Below are 15,737 nucleotides of genomic sequence, written 5' to 3'. Positions count from 1 at the left end.
GTATTGGGCTTTTTTGAGTTCTTTGAGTGGTTCTAGTAAATTCTTGAATCTGAGGAGGGTAGTGGGAACCTCCAAGTTTGCAGGCAGCTGGTCAGAAGGGCAGATGGCCCCAGGAACACCTGAACTTGCAGCTGGAGTCTAAAGCGAAGGTGGTCTCTTGTGGGCACTATGCCCTTAACCTGTGCTAGCCCTGGGTCCTGGGGGTCAGAGTTACACTGCCACTCAGAACCGGATCCCTCCTTGGTTGAGCTTTCAGATTAGACCCCAGCTCTGCTGACCGCTTGACTGCAGCCCCTAGAGAATCCTGCTGGGTTGTGCCTGTACTCCTGGCCCAAAGAAACTGAGATAATAAATGTGTGCTGCTCAAGCCATCAAGTTTGGGACAATATTGTTACACAGCAAGAGATACTGTTACACAGCAAAAGGGGCACACAGACCCCTCTGAGCACTCTTCCACGGAGTGCCTGAGCAAGGAGACATCTTCACATGGGGTGACATGGGGGGCTTCAGATGATTTTCTGGAAGGGGAACGGGCTTTTGAGACAGAGCTGAGTTCCAACACCCGCACCTGCCTCTCCGACTTTCGTGTCTTTGAGCAAGGGAACCACTGCCCCTCGGATACCAAGGGAGGACTCCATCACTGCTATACTGTATCTTCTAACTGCTACACACAGCAGGCTCATCAGCATTGCCATTTGGGTTCTCTGAGTCTCCCTAACCACCTGCACTCTCACTGCCACAGGGAGGAAAAGGGCTACTTGGCCACAGCCCTCAGTTCTTAGCCTGTGGGCAGTGTCTAGCAAACTGGGTATTTATTTCCAATATTCTCAACAGTGAAGTGCCTTCACCTCCTCAGCAGGAACCCTTCAGGCTCAAGCCTTAGGCATTTGGGGGGTTACGGACTTAGACACCTGACATCTGAATGAGAAGGATGAGGATTTTCTGTGAGCTGAGCTCGTCCTGTGCTAGAAATGCGTTGCAATCAGCAGCATCAACATGTTTCCGGAAGATGACTATGGGCAGAGGGAACTGAAATGCCAGAGGAAAATGTCACTGCCCACGTTCTGGGGCAACGGGTGAGGCTGTGACCATTCTAGCTGTTCCCCCTTCTGTGGCTGCAAAGCTGAAGACGGATCCCTGGACAGACGGACATGCCACAATGATTCCTGAACTACTTTCCCTCCTCTGCTTCAGTAAGTCTCCCAGGGTGGTACACTGAGATGGTAAAAAATAAGATAACTGGTGAGGGGTTTGGATTGGGATTGGAAAGAGAAATAATGATATCACCTTCGGCGACTAAGTGCATATTATGTATCAGAAATCTTGCCGAGTGCGACGTGCACATTACCTCTAAACCGGCGCTCAACAAATTTCAGTTACTCTTGTTCCAGCTTCATGACTTTTGCTGAACCACCTGTACTTTCTTGGCGTCATGTTTTTCTTAATACTGACTCAAAGTTCTTTTGCCAAAATAAAAATATTTAGGTCAGATGCTCTACATCAATACCCTAAATAAAAGTCCAGTGTCAAACAGAAGGTAACCACAAAGGAAATGCGGCGAGAGGGAAACAATGTTAAGAGATTCTAACTAGATACTGTTCCTGGTCAAGCTTCTGAACCTGAAAACCACTATTTCTTTGCTATAAAGGCAATTAGCCGTGATCAAGATACACTAGAGGCTAGCTTCAAACAGGCTTTCTTGTTGATATATCAAAGCACCTTGAGCGCGCTTACTGCATGCTGTCGTTCTGTGCTTTAACCACCCTTCCTTGCACCTAAAATCATCACAGGCAACAGTGCGATATAGTCCACGTTGGGGAAATACCACTCTGATCCCTCCAGAAACAAACCAACCAACAACGCTGCAAGGGAGGGCGAGGTCCACTTTTACAGGTTAGGAGTCAAATCTGACTTTGCAAAATGAAGTTGCTTGCCTCACGTTGCACAGGTGGTATGCAGGGAAGCCAAATTCAGTACAGAACAGTTCAGCTCCAAAAAACAATTTTTTTTAAAAGAATCCTTTAAACTTTTTGACTTTCATTTATTTATTTTTTTAATTCATTACAATTTTGCTTTGTTTTGGTGGGGAGGTAATTAGCTTTGTTAACTAATTAATTAATTGATGGAGGTAGTGGGGACTGAACCCAGGACCCTGTGCATGCTAAGCACACATTCTACCACTGAGCTCTACCCTCCTGCCCTTGTTCTTCTTATTACTTTTATCATTCATTCCCCTTTGACTTGGTTAGGCACTGACTCTACTAACAATTCCTTCCAAAGAACTGTAAACCTTTTAACTTTTCAAAACATCTTCTTTTAACCACTTGTAAGTATATATTTCAGCAGTGTGCGGTGCATTCACAACATTGTGCAACCACCACCTGAACCGTTTCCATCATCCCCCACAGGAACTCTGTACTTGTTACCCAATAGCCTGTTTCCTCTTTCTCCCCAGCCCCCGGCGACCTCTATTGTATTCTCTTGTCTTCAAGAATTTGTTCCAGGTGCTTGATATAAGTGGAATCTTACAATATTTGTGTGTGTGTGTGTGTGTGTGTGTGTGTGTGTGTGTGTGTGTGTGTGTCTAATTTCATTTAGCCTAATGTCTTCATGTTGTAGCATGTGTGAGAATTTCATCCCTTTTTAATGGCCGAATAGTATTGCATTACGTGCGTACACCACATTTTGTTCATCCATTTATGCTTTTGATGGACGTGATATTTTTGATGGGCCCATGCCATTTCAACAAAGACCTGGCAACTTCTCTCTTTCATTACTAAGACACAAAACCACTTAGTCCACACCAGGGGAAAAGAGGAAACACAGGCCTAACCAACGTCCGTTGAGTTACAGCAATCTTTTCCTTACAATAATGTTAGCAAATATGCTTGATATTGATTTTAAAGAGATGTCAGCACTCAGGCAAACCTGTACCTATTACATTCAGGCATTAATGGCAGGATGGCCGTGAACGGTCCAGATATGTGTAATCACTCTCGCTTGGAGGCTTCTAAGACAACTGAGATTTTTAAACTGAATTACAGTTAATTTACAATGTCATGTTAGTTTCAGGCATACAGCAAAGGGAATCAGTTATACATATGTGTGTATATAAATATATATATATATGTATGTATGTGTGTGTATACATATATGTGTGTGTGTGTGTGTGTGTGTGTGTATATACACACACTTTTCAGATTCTTTTCCATTACAGGTTATTACAAGGTATTGAATACAGTTCCCTGTGCTATATAGTAGGTCCTTGTTTATCTGTTTTATATAGTTTGTATGTGCTAATCCTACACTCCTAATTTATCCCTCCCCTCTTTCCCTTTGGTAACCATGCATTTATTGTCCATGTCTATCAGTCTGTTTCTGTTTTGTAAATAAGTTTATTTCTATCATTTTTTTAGATTCCACATATAAGTGATATCATGCAATATTTGTCTTTCTCTGCCTGACTTATTTCCCTTAGAATGACAATCTCTAGGTCCAACCATGTTGCTGCAAATGGCATTTTAATTCTTTTTTATGGCTGAGTAGTATTCTGTTGTATATATACCACAACTTTGAATCTAATCATCTGTCGATGGACATTCAGGTTACTTCCATGTCTTTGTAAATGAATCACCTCTGAGCGTCTATGCTGCAGTCCCGAGCACTGCTTTCCCAGGTTCGGTGAAAGCAGTGGTTCTTCACCCTGGCTGCATGCTTGTATCACCTGGGGGATTTTGAAAGTTTGGCGCCTGAGCCCTAGTCCAGGAGATTCTGAATCAATGCTTTTGTGGTTTGGGCTACGCACTGGACTTCGCCCCAGCCCCCAGGGCAGCGGGACGTGTAGGCACAGGTAAGAATGGCTGAGCTGGGGTCCTGTGTAGCTGCAGCTGAGCATGGGACAGGGGAGGACTCTGCCTTTTCTCTCCCCTGGAATATCCACTTGGATTTTGTGGGGCCTGTCACAGGGCACCAGGCAGTGCCCTCTGTCCTGCTTGGAGTACTAAACGATGAAAAGAGATCATGGCAAAGATTGGATCAGAAACTTTTCAGAGGAAAGGCTGAGGCTGACTTTACTAGTGCTTTCTAATGATGGGGCCCGCTCCATCTTTGAGCCAGCCTGTGCTGACCAAATGGAAGCTGGTGGTTCATGGCGAGGTTTGGACGCGGGCTTGACCTGGTGGGAGGAAGGCGCAGTTACAGCAAGGCTGCGCGCTTCCTCATCCCCGTCAAAGCTCTCTGAGTCGTGCTTACGCTGGGGCGCCTGTGAGTCGGTCAGTGTGCACCTGATGCGGTCCTACTATGTGCCGGGACCTGTGCAGACAGGGAAGATGCTGGGGTCAGCAGCACAGAGCCCCCACCGCCCAGGTGCTCACAGGTGGTGATACCTTGTGTCTCCCATGGTGTAAGACAGGTAGCCTTCTATGAACGCTCTTAAGAAATTACAACCAAGTGGTTCTGTCTTAATTTTTGTCACTCAAGGCACCCAATACCCTTTATATGGTGGATTTCTGATCATATATGAGACTGTGCATAGACAGTCAGGTCTACTTAGGGTCTGAGATACATCACAGGTAGGCTGGGGCCACCCTCATATCCCACCCTGCCCCAGTCTCTCACGACTCCTGCCTCCAACCCCAAGCAGGGGGTGAGGAGTCTGGAGACTCTGACCCAGGTTTCAATGGAAACGCTATACTAAGAGCGGTCCAGGTGGAAGGCGACTCTGGGAGGGTCTGTGGGACTGTCTGGAACCGAGAAAGGGCCTGGGGCCTTGGGAGGCGACAGCAGCACAGGAGAAACTCTGTGAGAAATGGTGGAGGAGGTGAGAGCAGAAACCAGAGTCCAGCGAAAGGACAGTGAGAACTCCTAAACTCATGAGCGCTGGGACGGCCCCTCAGGGACCAGGAGGGAGATGACGTGGGCTCCGTGCAGGTGCTGGCATCTCAGGGACGATCCTTTGCAGGGCTCTGTGTTGGCCAAGGAGACCTAAGAAGAGATGGTGAGTGTTTCTTCCTTGAACCTTCCCTGATCCCTCACCCCAGAGGCTCCACTTTCCCTTCTTCCTTCTTTAAACGGGCTTCCTGAGAGCAGGTGAGTCGACCACATCCAGTCCCGAGATCTGCTTCCTTCCAGAGTCACCTCCCAAGCCCTCCCTGAGCGCCTGGCCCAGCTCGGTGGCGCCTGCCCGCAGTAACGTGACCCTGCGCTGCTCGACTCCTACCAAGGATGTAAACTTTGTTCTCAGAAAGGGAGGAAAGGTCTTGGAGCTCTTGCAATCACCTGATTCCACAGAGGGCCAGGCGGAATTTCACCTGACGGATCTAAAAAGCATTAATGCTGGAGAGTACACCTGTGAATACTACAGAAAAGGCCATCCCCACATAAGTTCACAGCCCAGTGATGTCCTGCAACTACTGGTGACAGGTGAGGAGGGGGTGCCTCAGAATGACGTGGGATCTCCCTAGGGACAGGGACGAGGGAGGAGCCAGAGGAAGGGGGGGCGGGGTGTCCCCATCTCCAGCGTAGTTGGGGAGGGGGAGACGGAGAAAGTTAGGCAGAGAACTGATGCCTTGGTTTTACCCAGGGCTTGTAGGAGGGAGCAGCTCCTTCCTGGAGTCCGAGTAGAAAGAGGCTGAGCTCAGGTACCTGTCATTCCCACACTCCCTGAGAGCCTCCTTCCAGGAGAACAGGGGTGAGTGGGGGACCCAAGGCTTCTCCCCGTGATCTCAGAGCCCTCCTTCTCTTACAGGGTATTTTTCTAAACCTTCCCTCCAAGCCCACCAAAGGGGTGTTGTGACTGAAGGAGCAGAGGTGACCCTGCAGTGCCAGAGGCCAGACACTGAAATTGTGGCTGTAATGTTTGCCCTACTGAAGGCAGGAACGCCAATGCCCGTGCAGCGCCGGAGTCCAGCAGGGAAGGAGACAGACTTCTCCCTTCAGAATGTGAGCATCGGTGACACAGGGAACTACAGCTGTGTGTACTACCAGACAAGGGCCCCTTTCTTGGCCTCCCGCCCCAGTGATCACCTTGCGATCCGGGTGACAGGTAAGATTTTGCATGATGTTTGAGGAAGTTTTTGTTTGTTTTCAATTTAAATAAGTGAGTGTTCGACCATCATCCTCTGATTCACATTTTCTCCATCACTTGTTCTGTCATTTCCTTTTAACATCTTTCCTTTCCTTATTTCCAGTCCTTTGCCTTTTTTTTTCCCCTATTGTGCATTCTTGGTCAATTTCTCATGCTTTTCTTCAAAATGATCCAACCCATTATCAGAATCCCTTCTACCAGAAATTCTGTCTCTCTTAAGCTTGGTTTATTCTGGCAATCGTGATTTTATCCCCAATAATTTTTTGTTGCTGCTCTCAGAGTGCTGTTCCCACAGTCTCTGCATGGGGGGAAGTGGCTGTGACATCCTTTCCCGTCTCACAGACCTTGCTGTAAGGGTGCTTCTGAGATGACGCTGTTTCCTGGCGGAATTTTGCTGGACTCTCCTTTTCTCAGCTTTGTAAATTCTCTTCAATGCTCTCGAGTCTTCCCAGGTAGTCAGTAAACGTTTTGTAACGAGGAATTAGGGTCTGGGTGGGGTCCGCGCTGAGAGGAAGAGCAGGCTTACCGAGCAAGGTAGCATCATTACAAATTTCTCCTTGTGGATTTGTCTTCGGGGAACATTGTCACTGATGGGTTTAGAGATGAACGTCACCGTAACTGGCATGTGTCGGGAGGAAGATGCAAATGCAGGCTTCTCTTTCAGGACCAAGACCAGTGCCAAGCTTAAGCCCTTCTTGGCTGAAGCTGAGATCCACCATGGTCCAGATGCTTAGCCACTAAACTCAATCTTTCTTTTAAAAAAATTATTTATTTTTAAGTTTTTAGATGGAAGTATAGTCAGTTTACAATGTATCAATTTCTGGTGTACAGCGTACTGTTTCAGGCACACGTACATTCCTTTTTGAATTCCTTTTCATTACAGGTTACTACCAGGTATTGAATACAGTTCCCTGTGCTGCAGAGAAGAACCTTGCTGTTTATCTGTATTATATATAGCAGTTAGTATTTCCCAATCGCGAACTCCCAATTTATCCCTTCCCACCCCCTAAACTCAATTTTTCTTAAGCTCATTGCCTGCATAAAGTTTTGTGCTGGAGGTGGGGGTGATGTACATGAAGCTACTGAATTATTTCAGCACTCTGTGAAGCAATTTTGATTTTTAGTGTTGCTCCTACAATGAATTCCTCATATATGGAGGGAGAAGGGCAAAAGGAAACACGGGAAGGTGGAAATGAGACAAACAGCAAGTAAATGAAATCCGAGGGACAAGGCAGGAGAACAGGAAGGGCAGAGGATGCAGGGAGAATTACTACAACTCCCATAAAATCCCATTTTTTTCCCCCAGTGATTAGAGCTTTAAGGTAGGTACAGGGGGCCACTAGCCGGGAAAACCAAGTGGGCATCTGAGAGTCACGCCTGGCAGATCCATTTGGGAAGCAGGGAGGCCCTTGCATGGTCAGTGCTGCTCATCTCGCTTCTAGGTTCCCCACGTACCACAGCCTCGGACTACACCACGGGGAACCTCATTCGACTGGGCCTGGCTGCCGCAGCCCTGGTCATTGCAGGTGCCTTCCTGCTCGAAGCCTGCTGTAGCCAGGAGTCTCCACGGGGTGTCAGGTAAAAAAAAAAAAAAAACACCCCAAACTGAGCACTTCTCATTTTCATGGGCTGGTGTAGTGATACAGCGTCCTTCTTTTTTTTTTTTAATTTTCCCTTATGGTTTATTACAAAATATTGAATATAGCTCCCTGTGCTATACAGTAGGTCCTTGTTATTTAATTATTATATATATAGTAGTATCTGCAAATCCCAAACTCCTAATTTATCCCTCCCCGCTTTGGTAACCATAAGTCTGTTTTCTATGCCTGTGATTCTGTTTCTGTTCTGTAAATAAGTTCACTTGTGTCATTTTTTTTTAGATCCCACATATAAGTGATATCATATGGTATCTGTCCTCTGACTTACTTCACTTAGTGTGCTAATCTCTAGGTCCATCCACATGGCTGCAAATGGCATTATTTTATTCTTTTTACGGCTGAGTGGTATTCCATTGCATGCATATGCCACAACTTCTTTACCTATTCATCTGTCAGTGGACATTTAGGTTGCTTCCATGTCTTGGCTATTGCAAATAGTGCTGCTATGAACACTGGGGTGCGTGCATCTTTCCAAATTAGAGTTTTCTCTGGATATGTGCCCCCAAGTGGGACTGCTGGCTCATACAGTAACTCTATTTTTAGTTTTTTTAAGGAAACTCCATACCATTTTCCACAGTGGCTGCACTAATTTACATCCCACCAGCAGTGTAGGAGGGTTCCCTTTTCTCCACAGCCTCTCCAGCATTTACTACTCGTAGCCTGTTTACTGATGGCCAGTCTGACCGGTGTGAGGTGACACCTCATTGGTTTCAGTTTGCATTTCTCTGATAATTAGCAATGTTGAGCATCTTTTCACGTGCCTACTGGCCACTGATACAGGGTTCTTTAAACACCAAACTCTACTATTAGATGTGTGTTTTGCACACGGGCATGAATGGCATTTTGGGTGACACATTTCCTCAGCATGTGTGACTGTTCTGTTCATTGTAAGAACATATCTCTTTTCTTTTCCCGTTAAACGGCAGTTGAAGCCTCAATTATTGTGGAATGAAAACAAAATCATACCTTTTAAGAATGGGAACATGGGGGTATTTTTCCTAGTTGAGAACCTCTGTTTAGATCTGTGGACAATAACATTTTCTCTTCCTCCCTCTTTCTTTCTTGTCCACAGGTCCCCAGAAGGACGATGGGTGCTTGAGCAAGCTAGACCTGCTGTATCTTGACTGCTCTGGGGAACCAGCTTTCTCAGCTCTATTGAGAGCTCCTGAAGGACAAGATGATGGCTTTCTTCCTTCTGTAATCTTCCCCGGGGCAGAGGACAGGAATGAGCAAAAACACTCACCTGATAAACTCAGAATGACTAAAAATTGCTTAGAACGTTGGCGTCACACTAGGTAGCATGCGGGTTTCCACCAGCAGGAACTGCTCTTCCATTGACAAGTGGGGAAACCATGCTTCTGGGATAACATACATTATTGTTTCCCCCTGTATTTTGTATTTCTGGGCCAGCACTTGTCAAATATTAAAATTTTTGTGCTTATCACACATCGTTTAAACGTTATTCCACACGTTCCCAGCGCTTTACCTAATTTTGAGAGCATCGCACTCTTTTAAACAGCATCACTTTGCTCTCGAGTTGTGCCCAGTATTTCCGGTGCAGGTGTAAAATGTGATCCATTATATTTTGTTCTCAAGATCTGTTGTTGTTTCCTGCTAAATAATCTGGTTCTTTTTCATAACTCACTCGTATTTCAGAACTTTCATCTCCTCTTAGGACTCTGCAGATTTTGGTAGGAAAATTGAGTTCCAATTGTAGGGGAAACAATCCTCTGGGCTTCATTCCTCATTTCATCTGCTCGCTTCTGTTCTGCTGGCTCTCATCAGGTCCCGGACGAGTCCTGCTCCTCTCATCATTACCGCTGAGGTCCTCCTCTCACGGCTGATGTCGCTGTGTGTCCGATGAAGTTAGAGAGCCGGGCTTTGTCCACCACATCCTTCAGTGCGCCAGTGGTGGTGGGGGAACTGTGGGTTTCCCTGGGCTGTACATCACGTGGCTAGTGCTTGCTCAGTGTGAAGGCTCCTAGTAGCCTCAGGCATCAGGAGAATTTTTCTTTCTTTCTGTCCAATTAGGAAAAGCTATAGACCCTCCTGAGAATGGACCCCTCTGGCCGCTGCCTGGTCAAACGCAGTCAAAATGGACAGGACACTGGGTTTATAGTCAGTATGGCTGTGTGTCAAATAGACAGCAGTTGCTCACCCCACAGCCTTCCTGTTGCATTTTCCATGTGAAACAGCTTTGGGCCATGCTCCCACTCTCTAATGCATGACTGTCCACGTCTATTTTATTCTATTTTTAAAATTTCCATTTCTTTCTTAGATTGACCACTGATTAATTCTTCTGTTGACACTATATTCATCATCTTCATGGAGTACACATATTTCAGAACATATAAAATTGTACACTTCATTTTTAATGATTTCTTAAAATTTATTTTAAATTTTTTTTATGTTTTTTGGGGGAGAAGGAGAAGCAATTAGGTTTATTTATTTATTTTAATGGAGGTACTGCGGATTGAACCCAGGACCTCGTGCATGCCAAGCACACACTTTACCACTGAGCTACACCCTCCCTGCTCATGTGTATTTTAGACTATGTTTTTACTCTTCTATCACATCCTCACTTTAACATTTATTTGAAATCATTATAGATTCACAGGAGACTGCAACAATAGTACAGTACAGCCCTTCACCTGGTTTCTCCCCAGTGGTCCATTATTCATCCGTAACAATATCAAATCCAAGAAGCTGACGACGTTAGGCAGGTGACATGATACTCTATACAGAAAACCTAAAGACGCCACACAAAAACTGTTAGAACTAATAAATGAATTCACCAAAGTTGCAGGATATAAGACTAATATGCAGAAATCTACTGCTTTTCTATACATTAATGATTAAATATCAGAAAAATAAAGTAAAAAAAATCCCATTTAAAATCACATCAAAAAGAATAAAATACCTAGGAACAAACTTCGCCAACGAGGTGAAACCCTACACTCTGAAAACTATGGAGCACCAATGAGGAAACCTGAGGATGATTTAAAGGAACGGAAAGATGCCACATGCTCTCGGATCAGAAGTGCTAACATGGTTAAAGTGGCCACACTACCCAGCGCAGTCTACAGATCTCACGCAATCTCTGTGAAAATACCCATGCATGACACGTCTCAAGATCTAGAACAAATAATCCTAAAGTTCATGTGGAACCACAAAAGACCCCAAATTTGAAAAGCAATCTTGAGAAAAAAGAACAAAGCTAGAGGTATCACCCTCCCAGACTTCAGCCTATATATACCACGAAGCTACAGCAACCAAAACAGCACGGTACTTGCACAAAAGACAGACACAGATCAATGGAACAGAATAGAGGGCCCAGAAATAAATCCACGCATTTAATCTATGGTCAATTAATGTATGACAAAGGAGGCGAGAATATACAGCGGAGAAAAGACAGCCTCTTCTATAAGTGGTGCTGGGAAAACTGGACATCTACAAGAAAAATAATGAGATTAGAACATTTCCTCACACTAAATACAGAAATAAACTCAAAATGGATTAAAAACCTAAATGTAAGACCTGAAACCACAGAACTCCTAGAAGAGAAGGTAGGGAGAACATTCCTGGACTTAAATTGCAGCAACATTTCTTTGGATCTGTCTCCTAAGACAGAAGAAATAAAGGCAAATATAAACAAATGGACTGAATTAAAGTGAAAAGCTTTTGCACAGCAAAGGAAACCATCGACAAAATAAAAACACAACCTACAGAATTGGAGAAAATATTTGCAAATGATGAGACTGACAAGGGGTTAATGTCCAAAATATATGAACAGCTCATACAACTCAACATAAAAAAAAAAAAGAAACAACCCGATTAAAAAAACAGGCAGAAGACCTGAATAGACATTTTTCCACAGAAGACAAACAGATGGCCAACAGGCACATGAAAAGACGCTCAACATCAACAATCATTAGAGAAATCAAATCAAAACGACAGTGAGATGTCACCTCACACTTGTCAGAAAGGCTAGCATCAAAAAGTCTGCAAATAACAGAGGCTGGCAAGGATGTGGAGAAATGGGAACCCTTGTGCACTGTCGGTGGGAAGAATAAATTGGTGCAGCCACTATGGAGAACAGCATGGAGGTTCTTCAAAAAATAAAAACAGAACTACCATATGATCCAGCAATTCCATTCCTGGGTGTATATCTGGAAAATATGAAAACACTATGTCGAACAGATAAGAGCATCCCAATGTTCATAGTAGCAATATTGACGGTATTGAGTTGTAAGAATGTACATATTCTGACACAAGTCTAATAAGAAACATATGTTTTACAAATATTTTCTCCCAGTCTCAGATTTGTATTTTAACTAAAAACATTTATTTTAAGGAGGAAAAATTTTAAATTTTGATTAAGATAATTATGAACTTTTTTAATTTTATGGTTTGAGCTTTTGTGCCCCATCTAAGAAATCTTTGTCCAACTTAAGGTCACAAAGATTATTTTCCTATGTTTTCTTTTATGATTTTCATAGTTTTAGCTCTTACGTTTATATCCATACTCTATTTCAAGTTAATTAAGGTCGAGGTTCATTTAAAATAAAATATACAGATATCCAATTGTTCCAGTACCATATCTTGAAAATATTATTGTTTCTCCTATCAGAATACCTTAGAATTTTTCTTAAAAATTGATCAATTTACCACAGATCAATGGATTAATTTCTAGACTCTATGCTGTTCACTGATCTTTTTGTCTACAGTACACTGTCTTGATTACTATAGTTTTTAAATGTTTTGAAAACTGAAGGTGATGTTTTATCAGCTTTGTTCTTTAAAAAATTTGTTTTGTAAATAAGTTCACTTGTATCTTTTTTTAGATTCTACATATAAGTGATATCATACGATATTTGTCATTGACTTACTTCACTTAGTATGACAATCTCCAGGTCTATCCGTGTTGCTGCAAATGACATTTTTCTTTTTTATGGCTGAGTAGTATTCCATCATATAAATGTACCACAAATTCTTTATCCAATCATCTGTCGATGGACATTTAGGTTGCTTCTATGTGTTGGTTACTGTAAATAGTTCAGCCTTTACCTTTTAAACTAGCTTTCTATGTGTATCTAAAGTGAGTTTCTGAGAGCCCATGTTAAAGTGCTTATTAAAATGCTGGGCATATTGTAAGCGGCCAATAAATGTGAGTTATTATTATTGTCATCGTTATGACTACCGAGCATCACTTCCTAGATCAGTGCTACTCTCTTCATCGTAGTAATTCAGGCGTTGGGAAGACTACTGTGGGGGGGGAATGTTATCACTACGGGGGAGGAGAGGAAAGGAACGCAAAAAAAAAAAAAGTGGATTTCTCGTAGACAGCCGCATGGTTAGGACTTGCTTTGCTATCCAATATCACAATCTCTGCCTTTTCATTGGGATGTTTAGACCATTTACATTTAATCATTCATTTAATTAACTATTTACAGTTTAATTATTGATATGGTTTGTTTACATCTACTGTCCTGAAATTTTTTTTTGGTCCTATCTGTTCCTTTCATTCCTTTCTCTCTCCTTTGTTGGATTACATTCATATTTTTATTCTACCTTATTTCTACCATTGGCTTAGTAGCTACACATCTTTGTTTCAACCTTAGTGATTCCTCTGAGCTGACAATATATGTGTTTAACTTACCATAGTCTACTTTCTACAGCATGATGTCCCCTCAGGAATAGTGGAAGAAACTTACAACAGTGTATTTTCATTTCCCCCCTCCTATATTTTGCAGCATTGTGATCAAACACTATACTTCTGCATATGTCATACATTCCACAATACACTGTTAGTATTTCAGCTTTAGAAGTCACTCCTCATTCCTTCACAATCCATGTTTTCACATAGTACTGTATTCTTTCCAGCTGTAGAATTTCCTTTAACAGTTTTTCTAGTGCAGGTTTTCTACCAACAAATTCTCAGCTTTTTTTTTCTGGAAAAAAAATTTTTGCCTTCATTTTTGAAAGGTATATCACAAAAACATTAATAGAAAAAGTAGGAGTTATCTATATTGGTAACATGCAAAGTAGATTTCAGAGCAAAATAAAATAAAATAAAATAATCAGGGACATTATATAAGAATAAAAAGGTCAATTCACTAAGAAGGCATAGCACTCCTTGATGTAAACACACCAAACAACAAAGTTTCAAAATATATGAAGGAAAAAAAGGAACTGAAAGGGTGAAAAAGACAAATTCACAATTGTATTTGGGAACTTCAACACACTTCTCTCAGTAACTGCTAAAACTACTAGGCAGACAATCAGCAAACATGTAAAAGAACTGAACAACACTGTCAACCAACAGGCTCTAACTGACATTTGCCAAACACTTCAGTCAACAACAGGAGAATGCACATTCTTCTCAAGTGTCCATGAAATCTTCAAGGTAGACCACATCCTAAGTCATAAAGCAAACCTCAACAAATTTAAAAGAACTGCACCAACACTGTGTATGTTCCCTGACCATAACAGAATCAAACTAGAACTCAGTAACAGAAAGATAAAAGGATGAAATGGCCGAACCCTTGCAAATTAAACAATATACATCTATATAATCCAGGGGTCAAAAGAGGAAGTCTCATTAAAAATCTTTAAAATGCACTGAGGAGAGTGAAACTGAAAATACAGCGTAAAAATTTGTAGGATACAGATAAATCAGTGCTGAATGTTTATGGTTTACACTGGAAAGGAGGGAAATTCTAAGCCCATACCTTAAGAAAAAAACCTAAAATAAAAACAAACAGAAGGATGAAAATAATAAACAGAAGAGAATAAATCAATAAACCTGGAACAAAAAAAATGACAGAGGAAATCAACAAAACAGAACATGATTCTCTGAGTTTTTACCTGGTTGTACACATTTGTCAAAACTCCCTGAGTCATATTCCTAAAATGGGTACTTTGTTATACGTAATGTATATCTGATTAAAGTTGATTCAAGACTTAAAACAAAACAACCCCCCGCAAAACCTGAATCTCTGAAAAGACAAAGGTAAACACAGAGAAGACACGAATCACCAATATCTGTCATAAAACAGAGGATATCACTGCAGATCCTGCAGCCATTCAATGGATAACGAGGGAATCCTATAGGCAACGCCACACATGTATATTCAACAGGTCGGAAGTACACACACTTCTGTAAACTCTCTTAAGATTTTTACAATCAGAGCGACGTCAGTATCACAGTGGTGTGAAGTCATTCTCTTTTTTCTCCCCTTTGATTCACAACTACCTGGACGTCCATAACTGATGGAGAGCACCTCCACACAGCACGCGACCTACGTATGGTCCTAGATGGACCGTCCGTCTGTGTGTCTGAAGGTGGGTGGACAGGACCGTGGAGGAGGCTATGCAGCCAAGGGAGCTGTGGCAGCAGGGGTGGCACCGGTGTCCTCTCTAGTCGAGGGGGTGGAAAGTGGAAGTCCTCCTGCCACGTGGCTGCAGCTGGAGAGTCCCACGGCTCTTCAGACACACCCGGATTTCTGAGAAGAGCTCTCTTCTCAGAACGGAACGAGGGGACGGAAAGGGACGAAGGCAGACATGAAAAACCGAAGGAAAGCATTTCATGCTGTCTGTCCCAGCACCTGGCAAGAGATCTGCCCACGGACCTCTGGCAGCCCCCAAGGGGAGGATCTCCCCTTACTGGGCTGTGGGCACACCCAAAGCTCCAGCGAAGCACACACCTCCCCAACTCCTGGGACTCTGCCGCCATCCCTTTTTTTCCTCTGCCAACTGTTTAAATGCACCTACTCCCAACCTTAGCAGCAAGTCAGCTCAGCTAAGAGAAACTCAAAACTTGTGCTACAGCACCACCTTCCGCAAAACAAAAGGAAGGCTCCCAAACACGCATCTCTCGATCTGTTAGAATCAAAGTAAACAAATCCTTGGAAGTGATGTCAGCATCGTGGAAGGTGAGATGCTCCCGTCTGTCCCCTTCAATCTACATCAGTAAAACATCCGTAACTCAACAA

The 15,737-nt window shown here is 43.1% G+C and overlaps 1 protein-coding gene across 4 annotated transcripts; it reads left to right on the top strand.

Annotated features, from left to right (window-relative positions):
* The first annotated feature begins 882 nt into the window (after positions 1-882).
* Positions 883-9,187, top strand: LOC105103260 (T-cell-interacting, activating receptor on myeloid cells protein 1). 4 transcript variants are annotated; one of them, XM_031457238.2, is made up of 6 exons: positions 902-1,193; positions 4,961-4,996; positions 5,131-5,421; positions 5,747-6,043; positions 7,528-7,663; positions 8,816-9,006. In XM_031457238.2, exons 1-6 carry the CDS (start codon positions 1,160-1,162, stop codon positions 8,865-8,867), a joined length of 846 nt encoding a protein of 281 aa, XP_031313098.1. In that variant the 5' UTR covers positions 902-1,159; the 3' UTR covers positions 8,868-9,006. The 4 variants fall into 4 exon arrangements, with proteins under 4 accessions (XP_064345917.1, XP_064345918.1, XP_064345916.1 ...); XM_064489847.1 differs by lacking the exon at positions 7,528-7,663 and having other exon boundaries at positions 883-1,193; positions 5,774-6,043; positions 8,816-9,187; XM_064489846.1 differs by lacking the exon at positions 7,528-7,663 and having other exon boundaries at positions 891-1,193; positions 8,816-9,187.
* The last annotated feature ends 6,550 nt before the right edge of the window (positions 9,188-15,737 follow it).

Source organism: Camelus dromedarius, chromosome 9 (genome assembly GCF_036321535.1).
Source record: "Camelus dromedarius isolate mCamDro1 chromosome 9, mCamDro1.pat, whole genome shotgun sequence".
Classification (NCBI taxonomy): domain Eukaryota; kingdom Metazoa; phylum Chordata; class Mammalia; order Artiodactyla; family Camelidae; genus Camelus; species Camelus dromedarius.
Note: the sequence above shows the minus strand (reverse complement) of the source record. Positions and strands in the feature narration are given on the sequence as shown.

Bases quoted from the DNA above. Each gene is read 5' to 3' on its own strand.
- LOC105103260 (XM_064489846.1), top strand. From the start codon at position 1,160: ATGATTCCTGAACTACTTTCCCTCCTCTGCTTCA. The intron at 4,997-5,130 runs GTGAGTGTTTCT...GCTTCCTTCCAG, and splicing joins AGGAGACCTAAGAAGAGATG to AGTCACCTCCCAAGCCCTCC. The intron at 5,422-5,746 runs GTGAGGAGGGGG...CTTCTCTTACAG, and splicing joins CCTGCAACTACTGGTGACAG to GGTATTTTTCTAAACCTTCC.